Raw genomic sequence first — 19,950 nt, forward strand, 5'->3', positions numbered from 1 at the left:
AAATCTTGATCAGGAGGGCTGGGATTTTTTTCAACACAAACACTTGGTGAGTTAAAGTTTTTTTCCGGTGACAGACGCTGTTGTTCTGGCAGAAATACGACGAGGAGTCAGTAGGACAGGCGGGAGGACAGACGCTTCTCTACCTAAATTGGCAATAATTTTTTCCTTATATAAGTTGCAGAGACAGTTACAGTTACTACATTACTTTTGTTTGGTCATGTAATTTTGCTTTGTGTGACATTTCTCTTTATTTTGTTGAGTGAGGGACCTGTGTCCAATAGACACGCCCTCGATACGCACAGCCGGCTTATCCATTCACACTGGTTTGGTTTGCCAATACTGTGCCTCTTATACTACCTTCAGAGGCATATCAGCGCCGGAGCGTAATTTCACTCCTTGCCGTCTCCGAGACATTCACACAGAGGCGGAGGCGGAGAATTGGCGCAGGATCCCCACATCCAAATGGCAGTGTGAATGGGGCTCCTGTTTGGAGTCTTTGTGCTAAGCTCAGCTAAGTTGCTGCTAGCGGCAACTTCATATTTACCATACAGACACAAAAATGGCTTTGATTTTGTCATTGAAGTATTGGCAAAGTGAGCAAAAGGGCACATTTCCCAAAATGTTGAACTATTCCTTTAGGACCATAATCAGTGTTGTCTTTGCTCTGCTCAATCTGCTGTTTAAGAGGCTGCCAAAGGGTAAACAGGCTTTAAAGTAGTCCCAGCAGGATGCACCTAAATCACTTTAATTAGGCCTGAGGGGAGAAAATAAATTTGAAGGGGAAGGCATTTATCTTAATAGGAACATCAGGAGCAAAAGTAGATATTTTACTTTAGCACAACAAAAGGGACTGTGCACAAAGTGGAAACATTTTTTTGAGAATGTACCTTGTCCTCCTTGTACTATGTGATCTGTTCCAGGGGAGTGTGGATTAGAACAGGTCAGGTTGTGGAGGTCAGCCAAGGAACCTGAGGTCAAAAGTCAGAGGCAAGAAAAAGACCTCTGCATTCCAACTGACTGCTGCCCTCTACACACATACACCACACACACACACACACATCACACACACAAACATGCTTTACCAACAAAATGACAGCTCTATTTTTAACCAGAAACTGTGTGTTGATGCATTTCTGGTCTCTAAAACCCAAAACAAATCCAAAGAAGGAAATATTATACTTGTAAAGAATGATGAGAATCTACTATGTCTACAAGATGTGTTGTGATTTTATCAGTAATGTCTCCATGAGGGTTGGATCCACATTGAATCAGAGGAGAGTGTGCTGTGTGCTCTGACTTTTAATGATGTGATATTTGTTCAGAAGTCTCTGCTGGGTTGGTTATTTGACGGTGATGCATATAGAGTTTTAGAAAATACGTTGTGTTTCTATGATTATCTTACACTCAATTTTCTTAGATTTAATACAATATTCTTAAAAGGACAGGACTTTGCATGCACTGATCTGCAGGGATTATTCACGCTCAGAGGTCAACTAAACTGGACACAACACACACAGAGACATGCTCCTTGCCCCCGTTCTCTCTCATTCTTATATCAGAAGACGCCCATTGAGGTAGCAAGAAAACTGTAGTAAGACTATCCAAAGGGATTCAATAAGTAGCTAAAACATCATCATTGCATTGAATAAATAAATTGAATAGTTTCTGTTTTACTGTCTATTCCTCAGATTGTTATATGTTTATTGAATAATGTTTAAATAGACAAAGGGAGTTTATTGTCTGAGTAGGAATCATGAAAATACATCCAACCAAAGTTATCTCAACTATAATCTTCTTTTCTTCTTTTTCCCAGAACACCTCCGCCAACACCATTCCTGAGAGAGAAAAAGCTGGTGAGTCTTTGCTGTTTTTTTCATCCTGTCTCCAGTTAAGATCCTGATAACTAATCCTGAAACAAAAGAATAAGGGTTGCATGTAGTTAGTTTTTCTTAGTTTTGTCATGTGCATTGGGAAAAAGTCTTTGTCTGCGAATGATCCGGTCAGTGTCTGGTCTGGTGCCATGTGAAGACATCTGCGGTACGATTTCTGATTGATGGCCTCTGTCTGGCGTTCACAACATGGGGCAAGAGGAAGGAGGGAGGGAGTGGTTGGGTGGAGGAGGAAAAGCTCTGGTTCTATGAGACACTGGATGCAAGTGTAGATAAGATCCTAGACTCATCTACATAAGCATCAAGACAGTCGTCGCCTCTTACAGATAAGAGCCAGACTGGATGTCGTGTCTCATGCCCAAAACTTCAGACCCGTATTTACATACCTTTTGCCCCACTGTCTTACTCACCTTCTTCTAAGAATGGATATTTATATGCTTAAAATGTTTAAGTATGTGTATACATAAAAAGTTTGACCTGTGGAGAAAGCCATTCACAATTTCATTGTACATGTGTATAGTGACAATACAAGAATATTCTTCTATATTCTATTCTAAGTATTTGTTCAATTTATCAACCTACAATTATCAAACCTCATGAGTTCTTCCTTATGAATTGCCTTGAGAGTATTGACATGTTATGTCATCACTTTGCAATGCTTGCCTTCCTTCACTTTGCACGCTTTATTATGAATCGATCTCAAGAAGAAACTCAATCTGGAGTGACTGCCCCCCTCCATCCTGGCTCTCATCCTGGCTGTCAGCAGTCTTGCCTGTAATGCACGGGGTCATCGAGAAACTATGGATTGACAGACCTACTTTCAGACAGGCGGCAGGGGTGCAGTGTTCATTAAACACCCCCCTGTGTCGTCAGCCCGCCGGTAAACAATACCAAAGAGGTAGTTGGATGTAGGGACGAGTCTTTCATATCACCCCCCGCTGTCTCAAAGCCCACTGGGAGTCCTCACTCACTCTCGCTCTGTCTCTTTCTCTAATTACTGCCACTTGCTGAAAACCTTTCATGGGAATTGTTCTGAAGCTGTCAGTATGTTTGTTCGTAGTTATGTGTGTGTGTGTGTGTGTTCATACATGAGCATGACTACTTTCTTGGCAGAAGGCCTTCTTCAAACGCTTTTTAAAGAAGGCTGAAGCTTGCAAAAATGCACAGTGCCAACTTCAAAGAGGTCAAATGTTCTTGGTCATTTTTCTTTATTTAAATCAGTCTGACTTCCTGTAAGCAAGTTATGTAACCTCCATCTCTGGGTTAGTGTGATGGAACCCAGGACTCTGGAGAGGGGGTGGGGGTACAATGGGAGTTGGCGGAGTTTTGGGGGACTTGATGGAGCACAAAACCCAGTGTTCATTGTGACACTTCAAAGCCCCCTCTGTATCTCCACCATTTAAGCCCCTGGGAATGACACATTTGTGACAGTGTTACATCACACACCATGCCCTAAAGGCTTCTGCTGCACCGCCATGAAAGACAGCCCATTCATGGTAAATTTTACTATCTCTGTGACAACGGAAGCACACCAGTGATCAACAAGAAGTTTCCAGAGCCCACACTCTGTAACAGCACAGTTGATGACCTCCCTGCGGCGCCGAGTGTATCTTTAGTGAGTGGTCAGTGTCACGGCTTTCCTGTGCACAAGGAGGATGTGTCTACATGCAACAGAGTTACAACTGACAACCTGTTGTTTAGGAGTCTTATTTATGGGGCTCATGGGATGCTGCACAGCCTTACGTGATCTGTACAGGGCCTGCAGAGTGCGAGTGCACTGGAATGGCTGGAAATTACATAACTCATGCTACATACTGAAGATGATAAGGGTAGTTATCCATTAAGTTTGCATGACTGTCCTTATCATCAGTTGGGCATGGTCTAGGAGATGATGAAGGTGAGAGATGTGGTGTGCTATGCAATGTAAGGAGCAGTATAAGAGACAAAAAGAAACCCTAAGGGAATCTATTTTGTGCTGACTTCCCATTTATTATGTGACTATTTTAAAACATTAGGCATCTCAATCAATATATGTAGGGGAGAATTCTTCTACAAGCTCTTTAACTTTCATATAGTGTAATAGATTTCTTTTCATAGTGGTATTTTGACAGGTGTAAATAACAAGAATAGTATTGGCCTTTCAGACAATGTGAACATGATTGTTGATATTTTATTACTGAAATGTTCACCATCCTAGAGTCAAATTCATATTGGGTAAACAAATGGTCAACAGAGAAGTTTTCTGGCGAACGTGGAAACTAGAAAGGCCCTTTCAGACCCAAAGATAACAGAACTACTGCTTCATCTTACTGTATGTATGCAGCAGAAGAATGCAGACCATGTCTCTCTCTCCAACTAGTTTAAGAGCTTGTCAACACAACCCTTTAAAGATCCCTGGTTCTAAGAATGGTCTATCTTTTTGTTTCCTTGATTGTAGCTGAGGTTAAAGGCACCATGCTCCGCCTTCCTGATCTAAATATAAACCAGTGGGAATATATAAACAGAACACAATGATGGGCATCCCACCAACAGCAGGGTTGAAGCCTGACCTTTTACCTGGACTCGTAGCCTCATAGTTTACCATATTTGTTGTAGGTGGAGGAAAGGAAAACTGAGGAAAGAGGAAGTGGTTTAGCACCCTCAGTGGAGTCCTACATAGGAGGGGCACTCTGACAAGAGCAAATTGGGGGTTTGTGTGTATAAGTTGTCTCATCATTTCTGTCTGTCTGGCTTTCGTCTTTGTTTCCTTCTCTCTTGTTATCCCTAGTTTCCTTTCTAGTCACCATTCTTCCCTTCTTGGAACTCCAGTGACAAATACATCTTACTGGTATGGGAAATGGAGCGGTTACTGTTCTTTAATTATGAGTGCTCTGAGTGTTAACCTCTGGGAATCCCAGTATTTATCATATTATTACACACTCCCCCTTTGTTGATTAATGTATCTGACCTTTGCTTACCTTAAAAAAAACAAATAGTCTGTGTACCCAAAGAAAATAATTTCTTTAAAAGTCACACTTAGAGTTTTGTGCATAAATGCAACATTTGTCATTTCTGTTGCTAGGAGATTCTTCGCAGAACAAAACAAATATATATAAGTATTGCTGAAGTTGTTGTCTTCATTGTCTAGCGACCACCATTGTTGATGAAAATGTACCTTCACGTTCGCCAGATTTCTTCCTTACTCTCTGATTCTCTCCCAGAAGTTATAATTTGTAATCATGATAGTGATTTATAAATAAACTTGATAAATTATAGATTATATAGCAAGATGTTGATGGAGGTTCTCAGTCATCCAGGTCATGGTAAATCTAGGTGCTGTAGTGAAGGCAACTGGACTTTTTTCAGTTGCCTACGATACAGCGTCCAGAGATTATATACCAAATTACACCAAATGACAGGCACTGTTAGCTTGATCAAAATTGCAGATTTCTTTTTGAACAATGTTGGAAACATTTGGGATAATGTAGTACACAACTCAACAAAATATACAACAAGGGAAAGTCATTTTTTGACATTTAGATGAAGAAATGGTGCACAATATATTGTTGAATCAGTAAGAGTAATAATATAAACATTTTCAGAAATAATCTTATTAGTTTTCTTGTTGAGAGCTAAATAAGAGGATCAGTGTCTCACTTATGTCTGTATGCTACATATGTCAGTAGATCATGGGAAGGTTTTAATGTAGCAAAGCGACAAGAAACAGCCAGCCAATCTCTGTCCTTTATTACTGTTTGTTGGTTCACTCCGTACACAAATATAAAAACATACTGCTTCTAGTCTTCAGGCTAAGCTAAGTTAACCATCTGCTGAATCTATAACTTCATATTTAACATATAGACATAAGAATGGTATCAATCCTCTCATCAAACTCTTGCCCAGACAGCAAATAAGGGAATTTCCCAAAGATACAGATACAGAGATGTGATTGTGTTGTGAGGAGTATCTGCTATACAGTATGTGACTTGATTTTTTTTAGGGTAAACAACTAACAAAGTTTAGCACAGATGGTATCTAAGAATCCCTGTTCACCCACAGATCTTGTGATTGGGCTTTTTGCCTCTAAATAGACGACATCTGCAGTCTGACAAATAGGCAAATTTCCACACCAATTTCCACCTAATTCAGAGAATGTCACAGTGAAATCAGTTCGCATTTGTACCCTGCAGCATCGTCTTCTCTTCTCCTCATCTGAGAAAGTGCTTTGACAGATGTAAAAAAGCTCCCTTAGCCTGGAGCCAAGTCAATAATGGCTCATGACCGATGTTTCTGTTTCTGTTACGTGTTCCTGCTCTTTGATTGAGTCTGCCTTATCCCACTTTTCTTTTGCCACCCCTAAATTCACAGTACAGGAGTCACTGTGTTTGTGCAAGGTCACATTCCTGGCCTCCCCCCGTCAGTCCACACCAGCCTCAACACCTCCCCCCAAACAGCCCCTCCTCTCCCCTCTCATTTGACACACTCTCTCCCTGGCTTCCTGTGTGGAGACTGCTACTGTGACATACTGGAGTTCATTCCATTTATATTTCACACTTACTACTCAGCTGTGAATACATTTACAGGTACAATCTGTTCCCCTTGGAAGCAAATTATTCTACTTTCTTACACTTGATGTCATACATGGAGATATGTGATATTTTGGAGTTAGTAAAAGTTAGATTTTTTACAAGACTTCATGTTGAATCAACGTATATAACTATAAGCGTCCCTCTTGTTCCATAGATTTCCTAAGACTGGAAAACTCCTCTCTCAATTGTATCATCAATTCACATGAGTCCAAGCGCAGAAAGTCCTTTGCTCCTTAGCAAGGTTTGGGAGTTCTTTTTTCAAGAATCCATCTTGCTGGAGCAGGAAACCACTGCTTAAAGGGGAATTTACAACAGGAAGTCAGCTTGCTGAACTTCCAGAGTAACATCAACAAAAGGCTATACCAAAGAAAGAAACATTCATAGGGGTTGTGTCATTAATTTAGCTTTATTTTCAGCAGGTTGGTATGTGTTTTGTCACATGCTGTGCAGAAATATCAGGAATTACTTTTTATAGAAAGTAGGCCATCATGCTTTTTGTTTGCATATGGAACCTGGTCATTGAGCAACTATGGCTGTTGAGAAACGAGATGTCTGGATGTATTTATGGCAACATTATAATAACTTTAGACAATTATACACAGAATATGAAAAAGTTATAGATTTGTGAATAAATACAGTTTTTTCCCCAACTGCCTGAAATGTCAGTCCAGTTTGTTTGTCACACATATGGATATAAATTAAATTTGGTGTAAAGTAAGGTTATAGTCTATGGAATGCACTTTTTGGAACTTCACATCTAGATGCAGATCTGGGAAATTTTGGCTGATTTGTTTACATGCCAACATTTAATTTACATTTTTGCTCTGTAATCATGAGCTGTAGTTCATGTAGCAGGTCTATTACAGGCTACATGCCCATCCACCACTCAGACCTTCCACCTTTTGTTTTTTGCCTCGCTACGTAGGATGCCCCGTTTTTTGCAGCGGCGCAGAACTTTAGTATGGGCCATAAATCATGAGATATGGAATCTTCATAAATGGATGTCATTTCTAGGAATATGGGGCTGCAGGGCCTTATAGTTGAGCAAAATGCTCTACAAGTGTGTGTGTATGTGGCCTATACATATGTACAGTAGAAACATGGAGGCTTCCTTTAAAGTGATAAATAACAGGCATATTATTTTCTTGCATTTTGCCATAAATATTTTTTTTTCTGAGGAGATTGGACACTCCAAGTAAAAAAAAAAGAAGAAGAAAAAAAAAAAGAATGTTTATCTGAAGAATTTGTCCGGAGCTAACCAAGCAAACAAGGGCAGCATTTCTGCACAGGTGTCTCCTCACTTCTGTCATTATTATTTAAAAAACAGGGTTTTCATAACTGACCTTATCCCATGCTTCATTTGTAATGATACAGGGCGAACTTTGATTCGTAACCACAGGATTGTAAATCTCCCAGTGTTGATGGGGTGAGATGCCCATGCTGTCCCCAGGCTAATGAATCAGTCCTGGCTTAGCAGACTCTGTCACTGGCCCTGGCGGGCTCATTCCCCACCTCTGGGTATCGGTTGGGAGAAATTGTTTGGAACATACAGGAGACTGAGATGTTGATTGTTTGGATAAGCCTCATGTGGGATATTTTGATATCTTGAGGTGTCTGGTATCTGGTATATTGCTGTTTTTTAAGTTCTCAAGTTCTCTGGCACACACACATGAGATGCAGTGGTATCAGATAGTAAGAATGGAGTTATATGAAAGTAGGGCATGCTGTAAGATGCGAGGGAGCGTATGTTTGATAGCAGAGTAAGACCTCCAGCAGATGGTCACATCAAAGGGACTTGCACACAATTACAGTCACGCTTTGGGCACACCCACACATACATACTTCAACATAACGACATATTTTTGGCCCTGCTGTAAAGAATAGAATATAGTGCATTGTTTTGCGGACATATTGATGATAGACTTTCACACACTGTTTACATACACTGTTTGAAGTCCTCCCAGAAACAATCCCCCGCCCTCGTTCTTCACCTCCCCTGTCTCCATTTCTAGGTCAGTATGTTGGCAGGTAACCCTCTCCTCTCCTGCCCCTGTTCTGTGGAGTTTAGATGTAGATACACACTCTTGGCACGCTGAACTGTTGTTTGACAGAGGGGGCATTTGGCAAGACTTTCCTTCCTGAGGTATGAGTACTCCATTGTTTTCACCCCCTCTCCTCTCCCCTTCAGGACATTTTCCGTCATATCCAGGTTACTGTCTGTGTATTGCCCCCTTATCACAGGTATAGAGCAAGGGAAAGTACACTGATAGGCTGTTGTGATATGAGCACTGACCCAGAGGGTTTGCATTTGCGTGCCTTGGAGTGTGCCACACTCACATGCCTACATTAAAACTCATAATTTGTTTCAGGATGTCATTTGAGTCAAACAGGTGTATATGAGGGAGGATAGAATAAGTGTGATACTTTGACAGGATGTTTGTTTTCCTGTATTCCAAACCTAATCTTCATTTACAACATTGTTAAAGAGGTTTTTCACAATTGCAGAGGCGTCGACTAAAGGGTCGTCAAAAAGCAAAGACGCGGGAATCCATCCTTATCAGTCTCAACAAACCTCGGGAGACCATAAAGTCAATTGGCCATGATGAGCACAATGCTATCAGCGGGCTGCAATAAGCCAATGCTGGGTACATTACCTTCACTTGCTGGAGCAATCGGCACGACTGGCTGACTTTCTCAAGTGTGAGCTTATTGTGGAATGTAATGGAGGCATCCTGAAACGGCACATATAGCTCACAGCTTCACGCACATGTAACTCATACACTCAGATGATGAGTCACTCACCATATTGATGAGCAAGATGAGTATAAAAGATATACAATTTTACAATACAAATGTATTTTTTCAGTAAAGTTCAGTATCTTTTTTGGGTTAATTGGGAGCAGGGAAACAACATCCAAAACACAAATTAACATTTCATTACCTTAATAAAATTAACATTAGCAGATAGTAGTTATTTATTTCCATATCTAAAAGACAGGGAGCAACATTAGCATTTATTTGGAGGCGTGTTTCTGGAAGCCAAAGAGATATATTTCATGGCTCTTTAGCTGCTAAATGCTCCAATATGTTTACAAGCTTGTTGCTGACTTTGTCTTCTGCTGTTTGGTGCTGTCAAATTAAGGTACAATGAGTTTATCAGGGCTTTTTTTTTTTGCTTAGTAGTGAGACTGAAAAGCAACAGTAAAGTTTCAGGCTGTTAAGACAAAAATATAAGCTGAAAGATACTACAAAAGCTCTGTGTCTCATTTCAATGATAGACATTTATACATTACACAAAGTGATTTGCAAGATTGTTGCGCTAAAAATATTGATTAGTGCTGCTGTAGAATATAAAAAATATACATGTACACCTCCATGCATGCATTCTTGCCTGCAAAAATGTATAAAAAAGATTATATTAAAAGATAAAAATCGTATATCTGGCTTTAACATTGGTTCCTGAGGTAATTCATTTATCTTCTAAAAAGTCGCAGTGTGAAAGCCCACATCAGCTACAGATGCTGTTGTTTGATTGCTACCACAGCTTCTCTGCTGTTCTTTAATTTGTCAATGAGCCGATGACTAAGCTTCTTCACAGACCCTTGAGAGTTGTGCTTGCTTAATAGAAGCTAAATCAGCATTATCCGATCAACTCAGCAGCAGTCTAAGTAATGAATTCCATTGTGTTGTTTGTGTCCATCTCAGTAGCTTAAGTTTCGTTACATAAGGTTTACAATCCAGGCCTATTTCTAAGTAACTAACGGCATTTACTTATGTTTGTTGTTTGTTTGTATGTTTATATGTATGCACTGTATATTCTATTCCTACAATTATGCATTTATAGTAAAGTCATGTCATGCGTTGGACCTTTTCTCACCCCTGAAGGGCTGAGGAATGTGATTATTGGCTATGTGGAATAAAAGGGAGGTTTCTGTGGTTCACAGTGTGAGCACAGATTTAAACCCCAGCATTTTTCCTTCTTGACATCTCGGTGTCCTTTTGGGAAATCTGTCAAAGTATTTTACCATCAACCATTTCTGGGAACCATTCAATTGTCCTGCGGTTTTGTCTGAGTGACTCAGACATTATCCCGGAGCCCTTCATCATCTCACTTCCTGTCTTTTGACCTCGGTTCTGTGATCCTTTTTTCTGCTTGGGTACAAGGACAGGTGGATCTTCATGTATCAGGCAGGCTGCCTGGGCAATGGGTTATATAACAGGCATTGATGCTCTTTGTGTCTAGACAGGGTAGGGCAGGTGTAAAGAGAGCGAATGAGAGGGGTGACAGAGAAAAAGAGATGTGGGATAAAAACAGGGACAGGAAAGGAGAGATGCTAGTCGTGACGCTAAAGCACTCAGAAATTCAGTGAGAGCGCTGGAGCTTGTGTCAGAAAGCACTTACTCACACACACGCATATATCCACACACACGCACACACATACACTGGCAGAATAGAATATGAGAGCATTGCAGCACTGGCTGGATGTGTCCCAGCAGTTACTGCACTAATGCTTGCTGCAGCAGATGGGAGTGCACAGTCCAGACTGGTAGAGAACAGAGTGACTGAGAGACGGAGGCAGAAACCAGACTAGTACAGAGGATGGAACAGAGAGGCTAGTCAGATTATGATTGAAGACTTAAACAAAGATATCTTGCAAGATAAAAAAAAGAAAATAGCAGCAGTGGAAAGGGGTGGGATTGACAAGGCACAGAAGTAGGAGCTGGAACAGGTGTAGAGACAAGGTAGGAGACTGACGTAGATAGGTTTCGGTGGATGCTAATCGGCATGTCTCGCTCCATGAGGTTGCTGCTGCTGCAGAGGTCCTTCAGTGACCATCTCAGGTCATCTACCTCCAAAGCCCTAGACATGCTCAGCAAGACAGCTCGGGAGAGTCGGATAGCAGGTGAGTGATGAGGGCAGTGACTGATGTATGTGTGTAGATATTGGTGCAGTACATGGACATGTTTGTTTGACTGAGTTATATATGTGATTGCGTACATATGTTTTGCTCAAGAGCGTACAGTTGTAATTTACTCTAAGCATGTCAAGTTTAAGATTCTTTGACAAGATACACAACGAGATGAGAAAACTGCAATGTCATTGCCTCAGAGAGGAGACATGATACGCTGCAAGGCTTCTGCACAGTGAGCAGTGTTTCTGTCAAACAGATCAATAGACAAGCGGTTGTTAGATGTTCTGGGATGTTGCAGATGAAGTATTTCTTGGCCCATTTGTAAAATAATGACTACCAGGTTTGTGTCATATTTAAATTTTTTGTGGGGGGCTTTATGTGACACCAGATGTATTTGCGTTGCTGGATGTGTGGGACTTTAAGATGGCAGTGGTGGCAGTTTCCCTCCTACCTGCTTCCAGCACAGTGGCTTGAAAACCAGGTTTTTGCCCATGTATAACTAATGAGCTGGTTGTACACACGCAGGACTGAGTGTATCAGAATAGTCCTCCAACTCCCTGGCTAGCTTGCTCTTAAATAATACAGATTGTCCTCTATCATATAAGAGCAGCAGCAAAGAAAATGGATTAAGAGAGCTGCTCTTGAGGAATGTTGGCTGATATCATCTACAGCTGTGCTGACCAAAGTGGGGTATGCGGGCCAAAGTTAGCCTGCAGTTCCATTTTGGCTCACCAGATGTTTAGTGGGGAAAAAATCGTTAAAGAAACTGTAATATAAAGTGATTTTATGCTGTTATATCTTTTGTAAGGTAAAAGTGCTCTATTTGTAGGATCCCTAATAATTACTTTTCAGATACTTTTCTTTGCACAGGAAGCCAATCAATTAAGGGAACATGGAAATCAAGCACCATTTTGCATCTTAAAGGGGCTCTGTGTGCCAATTTGTGGCCATTTACATGTTTTAATTCCTTTTTATTGTCTATATGTTTTTTTTTTGTAACGTGAAAAATAAAAACTTCCTGTCTTTCTCTGTTGCTTATACAAGTTTGTAGACAATTTGTTTGAGTTGTTTAATGCCGCTGGATTGTGGATTTCTTTGTGAAGGACTCGGGTCAGAATTTCCGCAACAGTCCAATGGATGTGACTTTAGAAATGGAATCTGCTAACATAAACAAACGGCCAGCTTCCAGTACAACACAAAAGTTCCACACAGCTCCTTTTAGAAATACAATATGATACAGATAATGTGTTTGTTTTCTGTTTCTGCCTACCATTAAGTTTCAGTTTTGGCCCTCCAAGGTGAGATATTTGGGCATCCATGATCTCCAGGCTAAAGCCACTTCAAATTGATTTTAAGAAAGCCCTGATCCTCTTTAAGAGTTGAAATGATGTTTGGCTGTAGCATGTTTGAAAGGTCGACACCTTCCAAGTCAGCACAGGTGCTGTTGAGCTCCTTTGAAAGGAGGTATTACAATTTTCCCACTGAATCTAGAAGTCAGTGCCCTGTGGCCTAACCTCCCTATTGAAGTGGAGAGCACCAGGTGATAAATATCTACCAACAAACACTGTCCAGGATGTTTCTGTTGAAACATAGCTCACTGTCTCACATGAAAGAGACTTGAAAAGTAGGTCAATGTATTATGACAGGATCTGATTACAGCTCTCTTGACATGTCAATTATTACTTTTCATTTGCTCTCTTCCTTCAATATTTTGGCACAATGTTAGGGCTTTGACAGGAAATGCACGTGTTGGTAAACCATTATGAGTATGTGTGAATTCATGCATGTGTGTGTTCCTGGCTATAAAGTGCAGGAACACATTGCACTACCAAGAGAGCAGTTGGTGTTCCTAGTCAGCGTGTTTGTATCCATATGCCATTAACATCTTAGGAAACTTGGCTTTTAGTGTGGAAGTCGCCTTAAATTATGAATCACAATCAGATTGTCCTGACTGCATCACCTTTTAAACTGTATTTTTATGATTATAAATGTGATGTTTTATACTGCCAATCAAATATAACCTAGTTTGGCACCTTTCTTGTCTAAGAAAAAAAAAATGTCAATTTGTGAGCTTGAGAAGAAATGATGTAATAAAGAAGAGGAATACCAAGTTTAAGAAAAATAAAACGTTTTAGACAAAATGAATATGACAGGACACTTATTGAACAAGCAATAGAAAATAAAAGAAGAAATTATTGAATCCTATTCTTAAGCTTATTGAAAATAAAACTTTTGTATCTGAATATTGTACGAACTCTGTGCAAGTCTTAGAGATTATAAACAAACATTGGAAGATCCTTGAATGTGACCCAGATCTGAATCATTGGTCATCATTCAGACCTCATTTATTGTCTTTCTACAAGTCATTTATATCTTGAAATGTCACTTGTTATTTGGCCGAAACAAATTCATAGTGAAGGCGATTAAGTGTAATGTTTAATTTTTATTTTCACCTGATTTGTTCCTGCAACTGACCATCACCTGATTGAAATTACTGGCTGTTCATGGGGAGCTTTGTTTGCCTGTATTACAATCTACTTAATCGCAATCCTAATCCACGATCTAAATTGCAACCGTTTTCTCAATTTTCAAATGCCCTGTGTGGACTATGCTCAAACTTGAAGTAGGCCATGAATTGGCCTATTAAAGATCACACATTATGCTGCTAGCTACAGCTAATGTTGTATTATTTACAAAACATTATGCAAGGAAGAGCCCAGTGTAGATGTAACCTTCTAGGTGGCTACATCAAAATGATCTTGAACTACTTTGGACAATTAAATAGGAAATTGATATGCATTTACTATAATACATGAAGATTACTTTCTTGCGCTATGTGAGCCTTGATGACGCATGTGCATGAGGAAATAACACTCAGGACATGCTCTCAAGGACTGCATGTCAGCTCTGTGCAGTATCACGCATCCTGAAACCCAATAGTCTAGTTGACATTTCCCACTCTTGTCGTCCCTATGATCACATCACATATTTAGACATGTTTACAGCTAAAGGGGATTACCTGCTCCTGAGAACACCAACTTTATCACTGACAAAACCCAGCTGTCACTCACAATCTTTGTGCACTCTGTCTATTGAAGACATCATGAAAACGATCACTGCTTTGTCAGGTTGTTGTCCTCGGGAGCTACCTTAAATCAACTCATTTTTATGACGGGGCTTCTTTAGGCAGTGAAGGTGTATGAATGGAACTTTTAAGGGGCCAAAGCTTGGAGCAGACATCTTTTACTGATCCCTCCCTTTGGGGCAGAGGTATGAAATTCCAACAGGACAGTAACAGATACTGTAGCGCTGAGGCTGCATGCGTGTGTGGACTTCTCAATTTCATTTTGCTGTACACCAATTCCACAAAAAGTTGGGATGCTGTGTAAAACACAGCTGTGCAAATCCTTTTGACATATATTCATTTAAATACTGTACAAAGACAAGATATTAAATGTTCAAACTGAAAAACGTGTTTGTTTTTTATAACTATACAATCATTAAGAACTTGATGCCTCCAACATGCAACATGCAATATGATAAGAACCACAGCGTCCAAACTTTTTGGGAGTCAAGGTTGCAGAAAAGATTCTCTTTCTGAAAAGGCCAAAGTCTTTCGACATGTTGCTTGTTCTATGATGGTTCATCTAATACTGTTAAATTCAACGCTTTACAACCGCAGAAGAGATTAATACAGGGATGAATTGATTTATACGAGATTTATAAGGGAGGTTTATTACAAACATTTTGTCTCAGCAAAGATTCGGAAGAAGAGAACACAGTCTGGAATGACTGGCATGCCTTCTGCTCTGTTATAATTTTTTTTTTCTAGCTTCAGGGCAAAGGGCATCAGGAACCAGGGCAGATAGCAAGAAAGATTGAAGGTTACTATGTAATCTGTCATCATACCTGCCTGCAAAATATTCCCTGAAGTCCATTAATTAACGACTGAAGTCAAATTAAATTGTTGACTGTCATACAGATTTGAGATTAAGGTGTTTGAGCTGAGGTGTTGGTTTTTATTCCAGAGATGACATTAGGTTATCTGGGGTTTGCTTTTTTTATTCAGTGTAATCCAAAAGCAAAGATTCAGTTAATTGTGTTTTTGACATTCAGTGGGTAAAATAAATAGTCATTTTAAGATGATTACTGCTGTCTTTGATATAAGCTGATGAGGTTTTTGATGAATAAAGAGCTGTGGACTATGATAAGGAAAATTGGGAGAAAATGACTGATACGACACAGCACTCAGCACTGAGCATACAGTAACTGCTCACTAAATTATGTCAACACCACCCAGCACATAAATTATTTTTCTCCTCCATATATGCATGTTCTCACCATTCTGCCCTTGAACTAAAGTGTTTCACATGACCTGGACATTGTGTAACAGTCTCTCAAACGTCATGTTTACAGGAAACCCACATTTTGTGTCGAGTCTCATTTATAATGTAGTGCCACTTCTGTTGCGTTGCACTGTGTGATGTAATCAAGGATTGCGTCAAGGTGAAGGTTATATCTGCCCTCATTTTACACCACTGTTGGCCAGCTACCTGAGAGGCCTAATCAGTTCATTTAACCTATCATAACGCTACCAGTCTAATGCTGTTGCATAACAACAAGAGATTTGTCAGTCAATCCATTTTCCAGTCATGTGGAGGGAAGAGAGGCATTAGGCCTATTAGGTTGGTGAATTTCATTTTGGCTCAGAATGTTTTAGCAAATGTCTCGATATTATGTTTTTGTAAACATGTCTCAGACTAAACGCACTGTTGAGAGAACTTGTTTTTTTAAAGCCGTAGGTACAGAACATAAAGTACTGAAAGGTTCATTGGCTTAAGGATTTGCACTATGCCATGTCATGCAGCTTTGCTTTTGCTCAAGTTTAAGGAATGTCGAATGAGTGTCGACATGCATACAGCTTCTGCATGTAATGTAATATTGCACTAATATTTAAATGAGATGAGTTTCTTGCGTTTGCACTGTTTTACCATCAGCATTAACACAGCAACCATAACCTAATGATGATACAGTAAGTGGAGTGTCTCAATTTCAGCGTTTAATACAGTCACATATTTATTCAGACTTTCCTAAGAAAAACAAGAGTTTGGGCTGTTTTAAGGTACCTTTGCACAATAAGCACAAATGTCAGGCATGTCGCTCTGTGGTCTATAGTGGGCTGTAAGTTTAGTGGGCCTCTTCTGAAGTGGAGACTTCGAGGTGCAATCGTGCATTGGGCATTGTTCATCTTCCTTGTGTGTAAATTTTAACAATTTTAGTGTTTATGGCAAGACACTAATTTATCTGTCCATGTGAAGCTTTTAAGAGTTAAACCTGGAAAAAAGAAAAGAAAAGAAAAGCAATAAGAAAATTAAAAAACACAATACATTTGCAAATTAAATGCAGCTTGAAATACAATACAGCTATATCGAGTGTGACAGTAAAAGTGACAGTTTCTAGTCTCAACTGTCCTTTTTCCTTCACTCTCAGAATGCACCAGGCACACAGTTACAATTGGGACTGCTGTCCAAGTAAATCAGATGCAAATTACATTCAGACTGCAAGTGCAAGTTGATAAAAAATTCACAGTGTAATAAGTAAATCTGCACCCCTGGGTGGACCGAAGATTGAGGTTTAAATTGTTTTAATGGTCCAGTGTCTTCTCGACTAATATCCACTAATGATACCCTGCTGTATTCCTAATTACTTTCACTATGTGAACAAGAAATCAGTGCCAACAACCCTACAGATTTTGGTGTTGTAGGTATTTAATGTGCAAGCTTCCAAGTGGCCCAGTGGTCTAACCATGTAAATGTAGCATCTCCGCTTCAAGTCAAGCCAGGTATTTGTTGCTACGTGCTAAACAAAAAGGTGTACCGGTTAAGTTATTTGTAAGAAAGTAAAAACACTTTCATTAAAGGGGTTTATGTAACTTCATATTGGCCTGTGTGTGCACCTTCACCAAGGCACAGACTGCCTGCATTTATGCTAAGTCTTTATGGAGCCACAACTTAATGCCAATCTGAATAGCAAAATTGCCCTGCGCTACCAAATCTGCATTACCACATCCCCAGCTACACCACTCCAATTATCTATGCTAGCCGAGATAGGTCCCTTTCAAACCAGAAAAGGACACACACACGGCCAGACAGAAACCTGCCTTGTACCAGCATGTAACCAACTAGACTGGGGTGGTTTGGACAAAAATTACCCACCAAACAAACAACCATCTGACACCGCCAACCATAGAGACATGAGGTGAAGGTTTTTCAACATATCAAAACTGTACTGCAGCTGGGAGAGACATGAAGGTCATAAAACACTATTTTGCCTAAACACACTACAATAATTAGAATACAAGGTCTCTGTTAGGATTTGAGGAGATACATTTGAAAATCTAAGTGCCACAGTTTGAATGTGATTGTGTGTTTGTGTCTTTGTGTCCCTATTTGTGCATGAATGTGTGATTGTTAAGTGGCAGGCTTTTGTATGAGGCTTAAGGGTGGGCCAGTGGGAGGTCCAAAGACATGTTCCGGTCTACTCAAGTCCAGCCTACTGTTAAACCACACAGATGTCCTGGGCCTATTGTGGCCCTACAGGTCTCTACAGGGACCCAGCATGTTCATTTCACGCCTCAAGGATGCCCAAAGAGGAAGTCAAAAAGGGCGCACCACTGTGACATCAGCAGAAGTCTCTTTGAATGAAAATGCAACAGGGAACCATGTAACAAATTAGCTACAACAGGACACTTTCACCCCAAGAATAGACAAAGCTATCAAAGTTTAATAAGAGATTTATATTAAAAACAAGGTAATTAACTGCAGATAAACACAAATATGAAATGTAAACATGTCTTCAACATATTCTTAAAACAACAACTACTTAGATCAGACAACTTAATAAAAGACTTTGCCCACTTTAAACATCCATGGATGCCTTGCTCTGCTGTTGAGCTTTAACTCATTATCCTCAGCTGTTTGTTGGGTTGCGGAATATACAGATGTGGTCTATGCAATAATTAAAGTGTTTGTGGTTTTGCTCCAAACATGTGTTTCGAGTCTGCTTGAAGTTAAATTTTCAGATTACAGTTCCGCCCCTTACAAAAGAGTCATTTTCCATTGACATCTTGATGTCAACGTGAGAATGTGAGACCACAAAACTCCACTAATTATTGAATCTTTACTTGGCATCTTCCATTTTCCACAACAGATCTGCTTGTGATGTTTCATCACGTGGACATTCCAGTGGTTTAATTCAAGTACCTTAAGACACTAATTCTGTAGAACAGCTTGTGATGTTCATTGTAGGCACCAGTTCCCTTGTTGGCACATCACGTTTCAGTTTGCCTTCACATTAAGGTCAAGCTGCTCAATTTGTGTGTCTATAAATAACCTCCTCCTTATTATTTTATCAAGGCAGATGAACTGCTCCACTGTGTACCTCTCTGCCTGCATTTCATCCTAGTCATGTGGCTCTGAAAAAGTAGGCCAAGAACAGTGTTTGCTGTCATCTCTGTTTGTGCCAGAGAGATTTTATGAAAGTCCATGTGTGTCTCATGAGTGAAGCGTGCCACACTTGAACTCCTGAAAGAGTCATAAAAGCAACGTTTGTGTGTGGGGGGTGTAAGCGAGTGTGAGTGATTCAGAGCATACCTAAAAGCATGCACAGACATTTTTACTGCGTTAGCACGCGTACGTGTGCACTATAAGATTACTGCCAAGCTCGACTAGACATGACTATGGGATACGTGCCAGGGACATACTGTATTTTCTCTCTCCACCTCATCCGGCGTTTCCTATCTCTGTATGTTTTTCTGTTTGTTTTGCACATTTTGATCCAGAACTTGACTTCAATAACATGTCAGTCAAAACAAAGTTTGTCTTGTAGTACCCTCAGAAAGGAAGATGTTGAAATCAGGATTGTTGCAAGAATGAAGACCAAATGAATATAGATTTATATTAGATAGTAAAGGCACTGTGTTTGACTATTGTATCTGTAAAGCATGAAAGTACATTCCTGACCTTAGGAATAGTATTTTGATTAAACAGCATGAATTCAAAGACAACCTTTTTTCAGAGCCTTTGTTGTATGACGGTAACCTTTCAATCCAATTTCAGGCAACTCAAAAGCAAACTTCTGAAATGTCAAATAAATGCTAAAAAGGAAGAAAATGTGAATTAGGAATTTTAATTAGTTGTGTCAGAAATGTGGCAGTGTGCACACAAGGCTGTAACATAGAAGCAGAGGAACAAGAGTTGTTTGCCAACACTAGAAGTATTTATGAAGAACCAGTCGCCTTGGCCATCTCATATAGACAAATGGGGACAGATCTTCAGCTTCTTCTTCACTCAAAGCACTCAGTCATTTGAGTTTAATGTACGCTACGTCAGTATTTATTTAAAAGGTGTTTACTTCTCTGTTTTTTTTAAAGGCAGAAACTACTACTACAACTACTTTTTTTCATCTTGTTTAACCAATATGTAATTAGCCAACTATCCATTAATTAGATAGTTTCTCAGACTGGCTCAACCATTGTGAGTGATGTGTTGATGGTTTTAGTCTGTTTCAATTTAATTGGAT

At 39.8% G+C, this 19,950-nt stretch overlaps 1 protein-coding gene across 4 annotated transcripts in view; it reads left to right on the forward strand.

Moving 5' to 3' along the window:
• The window catches only part of dlc1 (DLC1 Rho GTPase activating protein), a 96,696-nt gene that overhangs the window by 34,163 nt on the left and 42,583 nt on the right, over nucleotides 1–19,950 (forward strand). For 3 of the 4 annotated variants that reach the window (XM_030442929.1, XM_030442851.1, XM_030442763.1), the window contains one exon: nucleotides 1,814–1,853. In XM_030442929.1, coding sequence (XP_030298789.1) covers nucleotides 1,814–1,853 — 40 coding nt within the window. Of the gene's footprint in view, nucleotides 1–1,813; nucleotides 1,854–10,858; nucleotides 11,362–19,950 lie in introns of those variants that run through there. The other variant, XM_030442995.1, reaches the window with a different exon arrangement.

The sequence above is a fragment of the Sparus aurata genome, chromosome 1 (genome assembly GCF_900880675.1).
Source record: "Sparus aurata chromosome 1, fSpaAur1.1, whole genome shotgun sequence".
Lineage (NCBI taxonomy): Eukaryota > Metazoa > Chordata > Actinopteri > Spariformes > Sparidae > Sparus > Sparus aurata.